General features: G+C 42.4%; 2 protein-coding genes across 2 annotated transcripts in view; one reads left to right on the top strand and one right to left on the bottom strand.

Annotated features, from left to right (window-relative positions):
- Positions 1–5,245: 5,245 nt before the first annotated feature.
- Positions 5,246–17,332, bottom strand: LOC124002288. The gene is made up of 3 exons (XM_046309665.1): positions 16,991–17,332; positions 6,245–6,936; positions 5,246–5,470 (listed from the first exon to the last, which is right to left on the bottom strand). Exons 2-3 carry the CDS (start codon positions 6,677–6,679, stop codon positions 5,246–5,248), a joined length of 660 nt encoding a protein of 219 aa, XP_046165621.1. The 5' UTR covers positions 6,680–6,936; positions 16,991–17,332.
- LOC124001197 (oocyte zinc finger protein XlCOF6.1-like) overlaps positions 16,529–19,449 on the top strand; it is a 22,946-nt gene continuing 20,025 nt past the window's right edge. The window contains exon 1 of the mRNA XM_046307810.1: positions 16,529–16,669. The gene's annotated coding sequence lies outside the window, so the exon portion shown is untranslated. The remainder of the gene's footprint in view (positions 16,670–19,449) is intronic.

The raw sequence follows: 19,449 nt of genomic DNA, 5'->3' as shown, positions 1-19,449 counted from the left end.
CCACATTTTGTTAAAGTGTTTTTTAAATGGATTTCATATATTTTCCCCACAATGCCCCAGAAATGTGAAGGTGAAAACGTGGCTTTGGAAATGCAAGCAACGTTACTGAAAAATGATATACAAAAATATCAAATTACGTAAAATATTTCACACCCCCGAGTCAATACTTTGTATTAGTACCTTTGGCAGCAATTACAACGGTGAGTCGTTCTGTGTACGTCCCCTGGATTGTTCAACGTTTGCCTCAAAACTCTTCAAGCTCTTGTCAAATTGGTTGTTGAGCATTGCATGACAACCATTTTTCAGATCCTGTCAGATTTAAGTCAAAACGAACGCAGCCACTCGGGAACATTGACCGACTTCTTGGTAAGCAACTCCAGTGTATATTTGACCTTGTGTTTTAGGTTATTGTCCTGCTGAAAGGTGAATTAATCTCCCAGTGTCTGTTGGAAAGCAGACTGAACCAGGTTGTCGTAAAGGGTTTTGCTTAGCTCCATTGGGTATATCTATTTTTTAATCCTGAAAAACTCCCATCCTTAACAATTACAAGCATACCCATAACATGATACAGCCAAAATATTCCCGAAACATGCATCCTGTGCTATGCTTGGAGAGTGGTACTCAGTAATGCGTCGTATTGAAAATCATGACAGAATGTTAATTGCTTTGCCACATTTTTGGAAGTATTTCTAGAGTACCTTGTTGCAAACAGGATGCAGGTTTTGGAATATTTCTGTACAGTACAGGAATTCTTTTTTCCACTCTTTCATTTAGGTTAGTATTGTGGAGTAACTACAATGTTGATCCATCCTCAATTTTCTGTTATTACAGCCACTAAACTCTGTAACTGTTTTAAAGTCACCGTTGGCCTCATCCCAGAGCGGTTCTCTTCCTCTCCGGCAACTGAGCTAGGAAGGACACCTACCACTTCATAGTGACTGGGTGTACTGATACTTCACCATGTTCAAAGGAATAATCAAAATACTCAATTTTTCCCCATCCATCAATAGATCAACCTCCCTGGTCTTCGTAGTCGAATTTGTGTTTGAAATTCACTGCTCGACAAAGGGACCTTAGAGATAATTGTATGTGGGGGGGAAGAGAGAGACGAGGCAGTCATTCCAAAAACAGGTTAAACACTATTATTATTGCATACAAAGTGAGTCCATGCAAACTTTAGCACATTTTTCATCCTGAACTTATTTAGACTTGCCATAACAAAAAGGGGGTTGAATATGATTGACTCAAGACATTTCAGCTTTTCATGTTTAATGAATATAAAATGTTTACCAAAGCATAATTCCACTGACATGGAGCCAGTGTCAAAAAGTCTCAAATTAAATCAATTTTAAAAATTCAGGCTGTAACACAAAATGTGGAAAAAGTCAAGGAGCGGGACTTTGAAGGAACTGGATGGTAGCAGTACAGTGATACTTTCCTTGGCCATGTTCAGTCTCCCTCCATTTTTTGTTACCCCTTTTTGTCCCCAATTGGTAGTTAGTCTTGTCTCATCGCTGCAACTCCCGTACAGACTCAGGAGAGGCGAAGGTCGAGAGCCGCACTGCTTCTCTACCCAGAAGTTACCCAGAAGTCAGCCGCACCATCGGAGGAAACACCGTACACCAGGCAACCGTGTCAGCATGCACTGCGCCCGGCCCGCCACAGGAGTCGCTAGGGCACGATGGTACAAGGATATCCCTGCCGGCTAAACCCCCCCCCCCTAACCCGGACGACGCTTGGCCAACGGGTCTCCCGGTCGCGACAGAGCATGGACTCGAACCCAGAATATTTCGTGGCACAGCGACTGCGATGCAGTACCTTAGACCACTGCGCCACTCAGGAGGCAGTCTGATTTTTTTCTATATCCCTTTGTGTTGTTTGACCTTGTGCCTATTTAAGCTTGTCAATTGAGTGAAGTTCTTCCCACAGTCAGAGCAGTGGTATGGCTTCTCACCAGTATGTACTCTCTTGTGTACCTTTAGTCTTTGTACATTTACAAAACTCTTTTCGCATTCAGAACAGGCGTGAGGTTTCTCTCTCACGGTGTGAGTTTTCTGGTGCTTTCGACAGGTTCCCGCGAGCGTGAAACGCTTCTCACAGACGGGGCATTGATAAGGCTTATCGCCACTATGACTGCGCATGTGGCCTTTTAGCTCACAGCTCGACGAAAAACCTTTCCCGCAAATAATGCAGTTGAAAGGCCACTTCCCTGTATGCGTTGATGATTGATGGTGTTTAAGGGAATCTACCCGGATGAAACATTGATCACAGTCGGGACATTGGTACGGTTTCTCTCCAGTATGTGTTCGCTGATGTATCTTCAAGCCACATGTATTGGAATACTGTTTCCCACACTCGGAGCAGACAAAGGGCTTTTCCCCAGTGTGCATTCGCTGGTGGACTATGAGTTGGTGTCGGTAACCAAAACACTTTCCACAGTCAGAGCAAAGGTAAGGTTTTTCTCCCCTGTGCGTTATACTCCGATGTTTTTGTAAGAGGTTGGAAAGACAATAACTTTTATCACATTCAGAACATTGATATGGTTTCTCTCCGGTATGTCGTGACATATGAACTTTCAACTGAATTGATCTTGAGAACGTCTTGTCACATTGCTCACATTGGAAAGATTTGTGTCCCAGATGTAAGAGCTTGTGTTGATTTAAGCATCCCGCCGAGGAGAAATTTCGCCCACAGTCAGAGCAGTGATGAGGCTTCTCTCCTCTGTGAATCCTTTCATGTGCTTTTAAGTCCTCTTCGATAAGGAAGGTTAGACCACAGTCGGAGCAGAGGTGAGGCTTCTCTCCAGCGTGCTCTTGCATATGTCTCTTGAATTGTAACGCATAAAGGAAATATGAATTACAATCGGCACAATGGTAAGTTTGCTCTCCAGTGTGCGAGTACATATGTATCTTAAGTTGTAATTGTCTTGAGAAACTCTTCTCACAATGAGAGCACTGGTAAGGTTTCTTGCCCGCATGTACTGCCAAGTGTTGTTGAAGATGAGATTTCCTGTAGAAACTCTTCTCACAGATGAGGCACTGGTGAGGCTTTTCCCCCGTGTGTATTTTCTGGTGCCTAGTAAGACTGCGTAGTTGAGCAAAGCTCTTTCCACAGTCAGAACAAACACAAGGCCTTTCTATATGCGACTTTGCCTGATGATCTTTTAATCTTCTGGAAGTCGGATACCTTACCAGGGTACGAGAGGTTATCTCGCAAGCATGTAAAAGCAAGTGTTCTTTAAGATACGATTGTTTTGAGAAACCCTTCTCACAGTGAGGACACGTATGAGGGTGAGGGTTCTCTACAGAATGTTCCTGCAGGCGTTGATTAATATTTAAACTTTTTTCGACGGCATGCATTTCCTGACATTGTTCTCCTACATTTCTGGTACTTGGTGACCCATCAGAATCAGTATGAGTCATCATATGTTCTGTCAATCCATCTGAAGTACTGTACCTCTTCTCACATTGCAGACAGTGGAAAAGTTTCTCTCCCATGTGTAACTGCACGTGTTCCTTTAAAGTTTCCTCAGCGGAGAACCTTTGATCACAGTCGGGGCAGTGGTGAAACATCCCTACCTCATGAATTAACAGGTGGTATTTAAGATGCGGCTTGGTTTTGAAACTCTTCTTACATTGACCACATTGGTACGGTCGCTCCCCAGTATGCGTCATCGTATGAACTTTTAGCTGATCTGAATTGGTGTACCCTTTGTCACATTGCGTGCAACGGAAAGGCTTAATCCCTAAATGTATCCGCTTGTGTTTAGTTAAATACCGCGCTGTAGAAAATGTTTGCCCACAGTCAGAACAGGGGTGAAGCTTCTCTGTGTGAATCGTCTCATGTGCTTTTAAATCCTCTTCTATAAAGAAACAACGATCACATTTGGAGCAGAGGTGAGGCTTCTCTCCAGTGTGCTCTTGCTTATGTCTCTTAAATTGTAACGCATTAACGAAATATGAATTACAATCTGAACAACGGTAAGGCGTCTCTCCAGTGTGTGTGTACAACTGTTGAGTATGGTCTGATGCTGTGCAAGTCTCCTCACGGTTAAGGTATTGATACAATTTCTCTCCAGAATGTACTAACATGTGATTAGGATCAGAACTTTTTACTACAGCATGTGATACTTCCTGACATTGTTTTTCACAGTCAGGGCATTGGTTAGGTCTCACACCAGAGCATATAACCATATGATCTTTCAACTGATCTGATCTAGTGTACTTCTTACTACACTCTAGGCAGTGGAAGGGTTTCTCTCCTGAATGGAACGACGGCATGCGTTTTCTGATACATCCTGTCGAAGAGAAACTTCTCCCGCAGTCAGAGCAGTTCTGACACTTCTCTTTAGGATGGACTGTCTTGGGTGTCTTTGACAATGTCACAGTAGAGAAACTTTCTTCGCTACCCGAACAGCGGGGAGGCGTCTCTCCAGAGTGCAGGTGCCGTTTAAGACGCGATTGTTTTGTGGAGCTCTTCTCACGTTGAGAACTGCGAGATCTCTTTTTTGGGGGTTTTGAGGACTCTTTTTGGGGTCTTGAGCTTTTTCCTGTACGAATGACAACAGAAGAAAAAAAAGGTCAGCTGCTGAAACAAGTTAGACCATATCAATTGAACACAGTTGGTATTTTAGCAGTAGATAAAAATATTTTGGGGGCGGCAGGTAGCCTAGTGTTCAGAGCGTTGGACTAGTAGCCGAACGGTTGCAGGATCGAATCCCGGAGCTGACAAGGTAAAAATCTGTCGTTCTGCCCCTGAACAGGCAGTTAAACCCACTGTTCCTAGACCAGTTAAACCCACTGTTCCTAGACCAGTTAAACCCACTGTTCCTAGACCAGTTAAACCCACTGTTCCTAGACCAGTTAAACCCACTGTTCCTCGGCCGTCATTGTAAATAAGAATTTGTTCTTGCCTAGTTAAGTTAAGGATAAATAATTGTTTAAAAAAAAAGTTGTACCATATCAATTGTTGAACATAGTTGGCATTTTAGCAGTAGATGTTAAATAAAAATAAAAGAGTCATTAAACAGCATAAATACTACTTGTATTGAGTATTTTGGGGACCCCACAGACAGTTCTACTATATCTAGGAATCAATAACTTTAGGATAGGTTAAGTTGTAGAGCATGTGTTTCCCCAACTCCTCTGTAGTTGCCTTCCAGCGATTGGACAAGACACCCAAGGATTCAGGGTCAAATACATCATTTATAAATAAAAATGTTTTTTTTTTAAACTGAAAACATGCCCTAAACACATTCAATGCACTCTGTTCTGTTCATACCATCATCAGCAAAGACAGAAATCATCTCCTCCTCCTCTTCTACTTTGATGTTGACTCTCTGGCCCGGCATAAACCTGCAGTCCTCCAGCAGCACCGTTAACCTCTTTAGAGTCTGCCAAGACGCCATCTCTGGGGCCTGCTGCCCACCGTCACAACCAGGACCCAGTGACTCTGTACATTTGGTATCAGACTTGAAAGAAAGAGGTGAGTTGGGTTAATTTTCACTGTTCTAAAAAAAAAAAAAAAAAAAAACACCACACACACCGAAGGGGAACTCAAATTTTAAGCAGGTTAGGCAGCGAGGTTAGCAGTCGGTTGTTAGGCAGCGAGGGTAGCAGTCGGTTGTTAGGCAGCGAGGGTAGCAGTCGGTTGTTAGGCAGCAGTCGGTTGTTAGGCAGCAGTCGGTTGTTAGGCAGCAGTCGGTTGTTAGGCAGCAGTCGGTTGTTAGGCAGCAGTCGGTTGTTAGGCAGCAGTCGGTTGTTAGGCAGCAGTCGGTTGTTAGGCAGCAGTCGGTTGTTAGGCAGCAGTCGGTTGTTAGGCAGCAGTCGGTTGTTAGGCAGCAGTCGGTTGTTAGGCAGCAGTCGGTTGTTAGGCAGCAGTCGGTTGTTAGGCAGCAGTCGGTTGTTAGGCAGCAGTCGGTTGTTAGGCAGCAGTCGGTTGTTAAGCAGCGAGGTAGCAGTCGGTTGTTAGGCAGCAGTCGGTTGTTAAGCAGCGAGGTAGCAGTCGGTTGTTAAGCAGCAAGGTAGCAGTCGGTTGTCACAGTTTTCCTCACCCTGTTTGTTAGTGTGTGAAATTGTGAGTGAACAAGTTCACTTATATGGTAAAACAGAGACACTGGTTCTATGTTCCAGTTCCCTTTAACAGTCCTGATGTGCTAGGACCTACGCTGCAGAGGCCCAGTTAACCTTCCTGATTCAGATCCAGCCGTTCACGCATGTCAAGTCTTTATAAACGGAATACTCACCCCCCTCACTCTCACTCCCTGCTGTGGTATAATGAGCCAGTGTGGAACTGGCTCTGCCTCCAGCTTCCTGTTGGGAAACCAACCCCCTCCCTCTTCATTCTGTTCTCCATCGCAGCATGCTTGGGAGCTGCCCGCTGTCGCTGATTGGCTGGGAATCGTGGGGACAACGCTAGCCTCTTCCTCTATTCCGGTGATGTCTTCTTTCAGTTGTAGTAACCGAGACATTCCTTGTTCCTCAGATTCTGTTAAAGCAGCACTCTCACAATATTCCTCCAGTATTTTACAACGCAGTGAGCGTCTACTCTCTCCTTTGACTTCAGACCCATCTCGGCCACATATTCCACACCGCTCGCATAGATAACGTAAATGATCCTCGGTTAAAGTCCATAAACTCAGTGCTATGTCATCCAACAATGTTTCCCTCTCTGGACTCATTTTCTCACGTGGTAAACAAGGCAATAGTCAGTTTGGTAAATGACTCTTCAAAATTTCTCACAATCCCCAATTAGCACTCAGCAGGCAGGCGGCCCGCCAAAGCGATTCTGGTGCTTTTTAGATGCAAATCAACTCGCCAGAGATACAAAAACTTGTCTTCTCTAGCCTTTCTTCTGCGCCTGTGCTCACATGAAGATCTGTCAAAGTGCTGTTTCCAGCATCAAAGGAGAGGAGCAGGATGAGTATGTCCCGCTGTCCTTAAAATTAGAACACACACACACAAAGAAAACTCAATGTAAGCCAACTGAGTTTATAAAAAAAGTAGTCAGTACACTCAAACATTCACTATCATTATACTGATTAGAAACATGATCGCACGAGGTAATAGTCTCCTACAATTTTTTCCATGCATTCAATCTAATGCATTCCATCTAATGTGGGCCACCAGTCAGACTTTACAATGGGGAAATTAAATGCATCTCATTTTCACCATACCCAGAAATCTCAGCAGGCAGGCAGGCGCCCCTCCAAAGTGATTCTGGCGGTGCGACAGCAGACTTACTTATACTGGCGGGGCTTTCAAATGCAAATCAACCCGCCAGAGATAGAAATCACTTCATAAAGCCATCTCATTTTCACCATAATCTAGGTTGATAAGCCGTCTAGGTTGATAAGCCGTCTAGGTTGATAAGCCGTCTAGGTTGATAAGCCGTCTAGGTTGATAAGCCGTCTAGGTTGATAAGCCGTCTAGGTTGATAAGCCGTCTAGGTTGATAAGCCGTCTAGGTTGATAAGCCGTCTAGGTTGATAAGCCGTCTAGGTTGATAAGCCGTCTAGGTTGATAAGCCGTCTAGGTTGATAAGCCGTCTAGGTTGATAAGCCGTCTAGGTTGATAAGCCGTCTAGGTTGATAAGCCGTCTAGGTTGATAAGCCGTCTAGGTTGATAAGCAGTCTAGGTTGATAAGCAGTCTAGGTTGATAGTAAGGATGCACAATATATCGGCGAACATATCAGAAATCGGACAATATCATCTGCAAATGCCAACATTGGTATCGGTGTCTATGTCTGTCCGATGTCTAGTTTAACATGTGCAAAACCGATGTCAAAGCTGACGTGCAATCCTATATCACGTAGGTACATGACGCCATGTAAAATGTTGCGCTACACGTGCAACATAGCATTCCTAACCTAGCCCACAATGTCTGCTGTGTGGATCGAGCAGTCAACAAGTCCAGCAGTCATTTGAAAGAGTAAGAACATTTCAGCGAGACAACTCTAAGGTGAAATCGATTAAAAACGCCAAGATAGAACTCATTGCCCTTGACAATCAACCGTTCTCGGTCGTGGGTGATGTTGGCTTTCACCGACTGGTCGAGCACTAGTACACACAAAAAAAGAAGAAATTTTCCATGGGTAGTTAAGGGAATTTGGGGAATTCTGCTTAACTTCTTTGAGCTTGTGGGGCAGTATTTTGACATCTGGATGACAAGCATACCCAACAAACTGCCTGTTTGTTACTCAGACCCAGAAGCTAGGATATGCATATAATTGGTAGATTTGGATAGAAAACACAAAAGATTCCAAAACTGTTAAAATAATGTCCGTAAGTATAACAGAACTGATATGGCAGGCAAAAACCTGTGAAAAATCCATCCAGGAAGTGGGATTCTTTTTGATGTGGGTGGATTTCAATTCAATGCCTATTGAGTATCTAATGGGTTAGGACCCAGATTGCACTTCCTATGGCTTCCACTAGATGTCAGTCTTTAGACATTATTTCAGGCTTGTTTTCTGTCAAGGCACTGTAGAATCATGCAGTGCTGACTTGCGCATGTGACTGTGTGCATGCCCTTCATTCTTTTTCCATTCTATTGAACACGCTATTGTCCGGTTGAAATATGCTAGATTCGACAATTGACAACCTGAGGATTAATTATAAACATCGTTTGACATGTTTCGATGAACTTTACCAGTACTATTAGGATGTTTTGACCGCCTTTGAGCCAGTGGATAACTGAACAAAACTCACCAACAAAACTGAGTTTTTGGGATATAGAGGGACTTTATCGAACAAAACAAACATGTATTGTGTAGCTGGGACTCTTGTGACTGCAACCAGATGATCTTCAAAAGGTAGGTGATTAATTTTATCCCCATTTCTGACTTCTGTGACTCCTCTACTTGGTTGGAAAATGTTTGTATGCTTTTGTAAGCGGGGCGCTGTCCTCAGATAATCGCATAGTATGCTTTCGCCGTAAAGCCTTTTTGAAATCTGACAAAGCGTCTGGATTAACAAGAAGTTCATCTTTAAGCAGATGTATAACACTTGTATTTTTATTAATGTTTTATTATGACTATTTCTGTATTTTGAGCTCTGCAATATCACCTGATGTTGTCGAGAGAAGTCGCGCCAGAAAAGTTAAATTCATAAAAAAAAGTTTGCTTATAACAGTGAACCTTTTTTGTGGGATACACAAGGCAATTCTAGGTCTTGTGGCATATTTTGGTTAAACTATCCTCAATTCAATGGAATTGCAACCCTCTGCATTCTTCCATCACATGTACAGCTGATTCAAGATCTTTCACACAAATGAGATGCTATAGAGCCCACACTACATGCTTTGTGGTAAGTTTTGATTACAATATTGGGTGGGATTAAAAATATTTTATAATGGACTATGTTTTGTTAACTAGTAAATAGTAGCCTACAGCAGTGTGTTTAAATAATTTCTAACTTGTTAACAATTTCAGCAAGTTAGTTTTTGCTACCATGTGGCTTTTAGCTTGCTTGAGCCTGCTAACTGAGTGTTAATTCACCTGTTTCCATACATGTTTAATTTTAAAACATTTATCTTACAAAAGGAGTTGTTTAATCTAACTGCTTAACTATTTCTGTACATGGAATTCTATACATTTTTTCTCATCTTTAAAGAAAAATGCCACAGGCCCTATCTGATGTGTGGAGACATTTCACTGCAGCTAATGTAGAAGGAAAAGCTGTGTACATTTTCAAACACTGTGCCAAATCATGTGTGAAGAATGCAAAAAATATGCAGAATCTGGCAAAGTGCATAAAGTTCCGCTCACGACAAGCAACCTCTGTCCCTCTACTTCTATTCGAGGTGAAAATGATTAATCAGACACCTTATCGATAGCAACAAGCTCATGATCCTCCTGGAATCAGAAGGTTTTTTGACTCAATGGAGGAAAGTAGTCAGAAATGCTGATGAATGTCTTGCTCGAGCTGTGCATGCAACTGGTTCACCTCTGATGCTCACAGGCAATGTTTATTGGAAGAGATTTCTGAATGTTCTTCGCCCAGCATACACCCCTACAACCAGACATGCTTTATCTACTCATTTGCTGGATGCAGAGTTCAAGTGAAGGTCAAGAAAATCATTGAGAAGGCAGACTGTATTGCAATCATCTCTGATGGGTGGTCAAATGTTTGTGGGCAAGGAATAATTAACTACATCATCTCCACCACTCAACCAGGATTCTACAAGAGCACAGACAAGGAACAACAGACACACCGGGTCTCTACATTACAGATGAGCTGAAGGCAGTCATCAATGACCTTGGACCACAGAAGGTAGTCACACTGGTGACAGACAAGGCTGTGAACATGAAGGCTGCTTGGTCTAAAGTGGAGGAGTTCCTACCCTCACATCACAACTATTGGCTGTGCTGCTCATGCATTGAATCTGCTCCTCAAGGACATCATGGAACTGATAACAATGGATACCCACTACAAGAGAGCCAAGGAAATGGTTAGGTATGTGAAGGGTCATCAAGTTATAGCAGCAATCTACCTCACCAAGCAAAGTGAGAAGAATAAGAGCACCACATTCACATTGAAGCTGCCCAGCAACACCCGTTGGGGTGGTGTTGATATCATGTTTGACAGTCTCCTGGAAGGGAAGGAGTCTCTCCAAGAAATGGCCATATCACAGTCTGCCGATATGGACAGCACCATCAAGAGGATCATCCTGGATGATGTATTTTGGGAGAGAGTGGTAAGCAGCCAGAAACCTATAGCAGTAGCCATTTCACAGATTGAGGAAGAAAATGCCATCCTGTCTGATGTTCAGACTCTGCTTGCAGATGTAAGAGAAGAAATCCGTACTGCCCTGCCCACTTCACTGTTGCTCCAGGCAGAGGAAACTGCAGTTTATACATCAATACATCAAAAAGCGTGAAGACTTCTGCCTGAAGCCCATACACACAACGCAGCGTACATGTTGGACCCCAAATATTCTGGCAAGAGCATCCTGTCTGGTGCAGAGATCAACAAGGCCTATGGTGTCCTCACTACCGTGTCTCACCACCTTGGCCTGGACGAGGGCAAGGTTCTTGGTAGTCTGGTGAAGTCCACTTCCAAGCAACGGCTTTAGGATGGAGATGCAATATGGCAGTCGTGCCAACATATCTCATCAGCCACCTGGTGGAAAGGACTTTGTGGATCTGAGGCTCTTTCCCCTGTTGCCTTCATCATCCTCCAAATCCCACCAACATCTGCCGCCTCAGAGCGCAACTGGTCCTTGTTTGTGAACACACACACACACACCAAAGCACACAACAGGCTGACCAATACAGGGGTTGAAACATTGGTGGCAATCCAGGCAAATTTGAGGCTTTTTGAGCCTGACAACGAGCTATCTTCAACAAGGTTGGTAAGTGACAGTGACGATGAGGCCTCAGAGTCTGATGATCAAGAGGTGGACATTGAGGAGGTCTAGGGAGAAGACATGGAAACCTGAGAGGAAGACAACCAAAGCTTTAGTTTCTTGATCATAATTTTACAGATGTACGTTGAAAATGTTTTTGGGAGATGCGATGGATCATTGGGGATCCTTCAATATTCCCTTTCTTTTGTTGTTCAGTGAAATCATGTGAACATTCGACTCGTTTAATTCAAGTTCAATGCGTAACTAAATAGTTCATTTCTATTTAATAATTTGTCAATCATGTTTACTTATGTATGATGAGGTAAAAGGTCTGTTTGTCTCCATATGATATGGTAAATATATCCAAAGCTAAATACATTACATTTAAATGGTATTAATATTAATTTGCTTTAAATCCCATATATTCCCACAGAAATGTTCCACAAAATGTGCAACCCTAATACCAAGTGCACTACTTTTCAGATGTTGCCCTACCGAAGTTACACGGTAATTACGTCACTGCTATTAGCCTCACGACTGACATTTGGACGAGCAATATCAGCCCCATGAGCATTCTGAGTCTGACAGCACAGTGGGTCGTCGAGGATTTCGTACTTAGGATAGTCGTATTGCTCATGAATATGCTGGTTGTCATACCGCTGATGCCATTTCAATGGCATTTGAGAACATGTTTGAAACTTGGGAAACATGAACACATCCCTAACGCCACTCGAACAACTGACTTGAGAAATAAGCTCATCAACTGTGTCTGCAGCAGACGTGATACCCTCTGTCATGGCACTGAAACGCCTGCTCAACAAAAACACCGACGCAGACCGTGAACAAGCGATTCGGTGACATTCTCCCTTTACTGTGTCGCCACCATGCTTGATGCAAGTACCTCTACTTCGATGCAGACAAGAAACCGGGTTTACATGAAATGTTACCTACACAGCTGGACAAGATGGAAATGGACACAGTGACAGTGCGCACCGATGGAGAGAGGAGAGAGGGGCCACGGACAGACAGAGAGCTGAAACTTCACTGCTTGACATGATGAAATCCTGGGTAAGAATGAAACGACTGAACAACAAAAAACAGCACAGCAAATAAGTGAAAGAAATAAGTTTTGATTATGTAACCTAGGTTATGATTATGTCCTACTGGTAATGGGGACATACGTCAATGTCAACAAAATAACGTTTGGTCAGTGTGGTTGTAACCTTTATTTAACAAATTTGTATTTACAATGATGGCCTCCCCCTGGCCCAAACCCAGATGACGCTGGGCCAATTGTGCACCACCCTATGGGACTCCCAATCCCAGCTGGATGTGATACAGCCTGGATTGGAACCAGGGACTGTAGTGACGCCTCTTGCACTGACATGCAGTGCCTTAGACCGCTTGGTCCATGTGTGTTTTACTATTTAACTGTACTAGAATGCTTAAAGGCCGCTAAAATTGTAAATATCGGTATCTTTTATGGGGGGGGGGCAAGGAAAATATTGGATATTGGCCAAAAATGTCATATCAGTGCATCACTAGGAGAGACCCGTCTAGGTTGACAGACCCGTCTAGGTTGACAGACCCGTCTAGGTTGACAGACCCGTCTAGGTTGACAGACCCGTCTAGGTTGACAGACCCGTCTAGGTTGACAGACCCGTCTAGGTTGACAGACCCGTCTAGGTTGACAGATATACAGCTAGACAGAGATCCTAACATTAGCCCACCTACTATAGACATCGTTCGACACCCCCGTGTCTGTCTACCTGTTCAGAAACGCTTTTCCCACTTTGTAGGCTGTGGCATCACCTACCGGTGGCCAGGAAATCATTTCATCCAATTGTTAAGATGCTAAATTAAAACATGGATGCCAATGTTGGCTCGCACAGACTCCCTTCAACTGCTTGTCTGCTTCCTGTCTGTGGCGGTATGGTGCATGAGCTGTGTTCAGTACGAAACAAAGTACGGCAGCGTTCAACTGAACAGAAACGGTGGTGTTCTCGACGACCAGTTGGGGGGGGGGGGACACGCTATCGGCATGGCCATTGTCCTTTGAAGACTTCAAGAATGTGTTGGGGAAATGCGTTGTTCTGTACCACCCGTAATGAAACGTAGCTAGGACAGCTTGCCTGCCAATGCTTTACCCAACTGAAACAGTCCATCCCGAATGGCTGGAGGAAGCAAACAATGTTCCAGGCCAGCTGTGATTTAAAACCTAACAGCAATTATTTGTTGGGACTACCAAGAAATGTATTGGTGAATTATATTAAATCATGCATTGAATCTATTCTGCCAACAAGGCCAGTTTATACTTGATCTAACTACATGACTATTCTCTGTAGACCAGGGTTCCCCAACTAGCAGACTGCTGGACAGATTTCCCCACCTTCCATGATCTAACTACATGACTATTCTCTGTAGACCAGGGTTCCCCAACTAGCAGACTGCTGGACATATTTCCCCACCTCCCATGATCTAACTACATGACTATTCTCTGTAGACCAGGGTTCCCCAACTAGCAGACTGCTGGACAGATTTCCCCACCTCCCATGATTAGATTATTATTTCTATGTTTATTGTTGAACAAACTACTAAAAACACCAGTATATTACCTCCACGTGACTTTAAATTTTGGAAATCTGTTCAAGTATTCCCACGCATAATAGATATTTGATCGATCATATACAAATGTAAACAAGGTTTGAAATGATTGTTTGTGTCAAATATTATCCGTTTTGCCTTGTGATCAATGTGCAGTTGACTAATTATATTCCCGCCCCCTGACCAGCCACTCAAGAACAAATTGTCCAGCAGCTGAATCTAGTTGATGATCCCCTGCTGTAGACAATGTTCAAGTGTTACTCAAAACAACATTTAACTTATACTCCGGTGGAAAGTCACGATTGTTGCTGCGACGGAGTTCCTTTGTCGCAGAGACATGAAAAAAAAAAAAAAGTTGAAGTCTCTGGACTTCAGTAACGTCCGTTGTGGTTAACGGACTGCCACAACAACCAGACCAAATCTTCCTGTGTGTGACAAGATGCAGCAGTTCTACAATTCTCAGAGAGAATGACTTAACTCATTTTCTATAAGCTCACCATTACCTTACATTTTGTTGTGGGTTTATTTCCCCTAATAATAAATAAGCAGCACCACTAAAGATGGTGTCAGCTATATTTTATCTGTATTTATCCTGTTATATTATTAGACTATTATAAAATAAGTGTGTTGACTGATCAGGTAAGTGAGTCTTCTGTTTAATGAACCAAATAACCATTGCTTTTATGTTGATGGCACAGCCAGACCAGAGACTGAATTATATCAAGGATTTCTTTATGGATGGTGTATATTCAATGGATTTATTAAATAGAGGTCCACCCGGGACACCCGGGATTTGCTCTCACTTCTAAACTTGCCAGCGTGTGCACGGGAGGTAATAAATAAAAGCTTAGGGCCTATGCCGGCAACAATGGGACTATAAATTGGGTTCTTTAAAAAACGTCCAGATTTTTATTTATTTTTACAAGGAACATTTCATAAAGTCAGTTTGTAAAGGATATATGATGTCAATTAATTACAGATAAGGTTTTTTTTCAAGGATGTTTTAGTCACAATTTTATATCTAGCTAAGATGTTTGGTGCAGTATTTCTCAAGTTCAAAAATGTACAATGTGTTGTCCAGGGGTGTACAGGGTGACCATTTTCATTGCATTTACGCCTAAATATTTTGCTGTGCGACCTGGAATTTTTATATACAAAAGTAACGATTCTAGCATTATTCTAGCTTGATTACCTGAAATATTTTCAATTGTGCTCCTTAATGTCTTTGTGTAGCCCTACATTTTTCAATTTAGGTGCACATGTGCTCCTTGTAAAAAATATTTTTTTTAAGAAAAAAAAGTTAAGAGTAAAGCCCTGTTGTCTGGCTAACGGTCTTTGTCCTGTGGTAGGATTGGATATCACGCAATCCGCAGCTGTGTATCCCATATTAGTGGGCATTGTTGAAATCAAAACCCAACCCGTAACTAAGTCCTGATGACCTCTCGTACTCAAATATCACTTTTGGAGGATACTGACATTCCTTTACCAAAATTAAACCTACTTGCACTTTCAAGTGAATTTTGACACTGGAATAAATGTTTCTGACTAATATCGATGTCACACATGCTGTTTTCAACAAGTAGGTTCTCGAGTTCAGTTCTGCTTTAATGCCAGCGATCCATTTTCTTCCCAGTGGGTGAGGCCGTTTAGGGAGTGGCATCTCTTCAACAAAGCAACACCCTGTAAGGAACAGTTGGTATTGCCTCAAATATAGCCTAGTACATCAAATTCAATAACAAAAATGGAAGCTATGAATAAATCACGTACATAATTCTTAAAACTAAATTATTTGGTGTATCACGGTGTCATCTTCAAATTATTTTAAATTCATTGTGTCCACCTGTGTGGTACGTTTTGAAAAATGGCCAAATAAATCAAATTCATAAAAAAAAATTTTAAACTTGCAGCAGTTAGCTGAAAGGTGGCAGAGTTCAATATGGTGAGAAATACCTTACTCGTGTTTCAAATTAACCTAGCTTTGGGAAACAACTGGAGTCTAATGCACAACTCCCCAAGTTGTGCATCGTTCTGGTGGCTGGCGGTGGAAAATAAACTACCACAATATAGCCGTCGTCACCAAAATAACATTTATTTTAAACAAATGCTTATGTATAATCTCTAGGTACTCTACTTACCAGATGTAAAGTGATATGTCTCCCTATCAAATAAACCTCAACACAACCGCACCATATACCCAAGTTCCAGAGGACTGACATGAAATCCATCACTGTCGACACAGCAGGAATATGGTGCAGAAACGTTAGATTCAGAATATTTGATAGTGAGGGTCACATTTCACTTTAGGTCTGGTAGAGCTGGAGATTATACATATGCCTTTGTGGACTGGAAAGTTTTGGGTATTGGGTGAAGCCGGCTATATTGTGGTAAGGTTATTTTCAGCCCGATGTTGTCAAAGTTAAAAACGTAACCCATGGCGAGATAGTTTACTTCGGCCTTATTGCGGTTCTCTGGGTGGTGGTTCCCCCGCCAGACGCAAATCACGTCTTAAAGGAAAAGGAATGTATAGCCTTGGGCGAAGGAAGCAACAAATAGCAAGCGGGAGGCCTTTTTTTTTCTTTTTGCATACTAGGATCGAGTCGGTATCTCGATACTATGTACCTTTGTTCGTCCTGCGATGAGGAGTCATTTTCTTTGGGTGCTGCAACCCGTCGTTTAAAAAACACAACAACTCCATTCTGTGTGAAGACTTATATTCGGAGGTAAAGTATTGGACAATGCCAGAACTCATCGCTACATATCATGGAGTTGAGAATTATGTTAGGGTGTATACCTTTACAGCATCATTTTAACAATAGGCCTATGTCATTTGAAGCTACATTATTTGGTTAAGACAACGTGTTCATATTTACACACAACAAAAAATAAAACCATGTATAGTAAGTAGCACGTCCCCCATTTTGTTCACAAGACATGCTAACGTTAGCTAACTACTCGCTAGCGTGCATCATATCCATACCGAATAAACGCATATCTAGTAGTTTTTTTGCACAAACCTGTATATAGCTCGTTGAATAACTCACCATATTAACGTTAAGCATGTATGAATCTTAAATCAGTCGAACTCGTGGAAATGCTCTCATCGCCATGCTCAAATTGAACTGATCGCAAGCAAATACTCATTTCCGGTAGCAGCTACTACTTCTTCTTCTTCTTTAGAAAGAAATTAAGAGTACCTCTTCTTCTATGCCTGGTATATTGGCGATCACACATTTTAATGTGCACCCCGCCACATACTATGCGGGTCGGAAACAGGATTCCCCAAAACAACTGAACTTCCAAAAAACTACAAAAATGTAATTAATAAATCGAACAGCTTTTCTGTTCAAAACTGGTCTGATCCATACGCATGCTCAAGGGGAACATGGGCGGGTCTTCCGGTGCCAGTGCCCCTTGCAAGTCTTTCGATGTACAATCCTTGAGTCGCAAAAACTTTTCTGCTGCAGCCACAATACTATCTAGTTTCTTCGAGTTCTTTGATACTTGTGCGTACAATTTATAACCGTGGCAATGAACTAAAAAATATATATATATATTTTAATATCAGTATGTGTACAGTAGATGGCGCTATATCCCCACGGATGGTGTGAGACTCAATCAGAAGAGTAAGGAACATTCATTGCTTTGGAGCGTTCTAAAATGTGAACGAAAAATTATTGATAAAATAATTGATAAACCTGAACCTTGTGTGATGGACGTGCGTCATTTGCAAGCAGTGTGTCTGAAGGAGATTGTACTGCTAGATGTGTTCAAATAATGTAATTGCTGCTTTTTAAGATTGCAATGCAGTGTCGTGGCGCAGCGGTCTATGGCACTGCATCTCAGTGCAAGAGGTGTCACTACAGTCCCCGGTTTGAATCCAGGCTGTATCACATCCGGTCGTGATTGGGAGTCCCATAGCGCGGCGCACAATTGGCCCAGTGTCATCTGGGAGTAAGCCGTCATTTGTTCTTAACGGACTTGCCTAGTTAAATAAAATAATTAACACACAGGGTATATTTAGTCTGGCAGCAAACATGTACTATAGGCTTTGGTGTGTCCACAAGCATCACTTGATTTTTCAATTATTTTAAATCACCAACCGCACAAGAGATTCAATTGACCACTAACTTTTGCCCCCTCAATTTCCTTCACCCTTACAGGGCACTCCGGGAACTTGGGATCGTGATCCCCACCACAAATGCAACACATTCGTCCTTTTATATTACACTCTGTTCGTCTGCACACACTTGAAACATGATCAAATCCTTCACAATTCTTACACTGCAGTGGTCTGGGGACGAAAGCTCTTACATAACTGTAGTGTCTTAGCTCTAATTACTTATTTATAAAATAAGAAAGACTCTGAATGCAAAGAAATTAACTGGAGCTTCACATTTACTAAAACGAGTTGGTTCCAGAATAACATAGAACAACACTGCGCATGACCAAGGTTGCGCCATTCTTAAAGGGGACATCAGCAATTAACAGAACATAACAATAACCAAGCTTTACATGCTTAGGTATTTGCTCTTTATCAAAAAAACAACAGGATTGACATACTTTCTTATTTTTCCTCCATTCACCCTGCGGGTCAGACGCCGGGCACCAACCACACCAGGAATTATTTTCAGGTATTCAACCTGAACATCCGGCGTCACCCCTGAGATGACTCTTTTGATGGGTGTCTCTACTTCGAAGTTCAAAACACAAACCTTCTGTTGTCCAGATTCTTTTGAGGCCCACTGCAATCTTCCTCTGCTCTTCAGAAATAACAATTAATTAAACTAAGACCACTCCTGGTCACTCTAACAGACTCCACTTTTCCAAGCGCATACTTCACAATTTGACGTTTCAAAGCGAGGTACCCAACAAACGCATCCCAACAAGAAGTGATTCGTTATCATTTACAGTTCCAGTTTTAGACAATTACCATGTTTTTCTCTCTTCAGTTTCCGTTACTACTGTTGTCCATTCAGAACATTCGGTGCCAAATTCGAACTCAACATCCTCTTCCGCCATCTTCCTCTCCACTGAAAAGATCTGACCGAGTACTTCTTTCTTTGAGGTTTTATGGCAGACTACACCTATTGGTGTATTGCCGCCACCTACTCTACGGGTTATTGAAACAAAACAAACAATCATGTGTTCCATTGCTGAAGGGTAGGGGGGGATAATGCAAAATATACTAATAAATAAATCAAACAACCATCCCACTTCAGTCACATTCAAATCCCATCCTTACACAGACGGAGCATTCATCAACAGTATTCCCGAGTCCCCCAAAACGCTCAGCAGCACTCACAATTATGCTTATTTTCTCAGATTCTCTCCGTTTGCGCGCGATGCAGTTGATAACAAAAGAAATTAACACAACAAAGTCCACCTTAACATGCAACATGCAATCCATCTGTTGACAAGGAATATGATCTTGTGTCTCTACTACCATTACTTCTTCCACTTCACTCCTTTCTTCCACTCTTCTCAACGTCTCTCAACAGGA

Source organism: Oncorhynchus gorbuscha, linkage group LG17, assembly GCF_021184085.1.
Source record: "Oncorhynchus gorbuscha isolate QuinsamMale2020 ecotype Even-year linkage group LG17, OgorEven_v1.0, whole genome shotgun sequence".
In the NCBI taxonomy this organism is placed as follows: domain Eukaryota; kingdom Metazoa; phylum Chordata; class Actinopteri; order Salmoniformes; family Salmonidae; genus Oncorhynchus; species Oncorhynchus gorbuscha.
This window is presented reverse-complemented; position numbering and strand designations above follow the sequence as displayed.

What these genes read in the sequence shown, in the direction of transcription:
- LOC124002288 (XM_046309665.1), bottom strand. Translation starts at nt 6,679, where the DNA reads ATGAGTCCAGAGAGGGAAACATTGTTGGATGACATAGCACTGAGTTTA. An exon ending in AGGGAGTGAGAGTGAGGGGG is followed by an intron (nt 5,471 to 6,244) that starts GTGAGTATTCCG and finishes CTTTCTTTCAAG; the next exon opens with TCTGATACCAAATGTACAGA.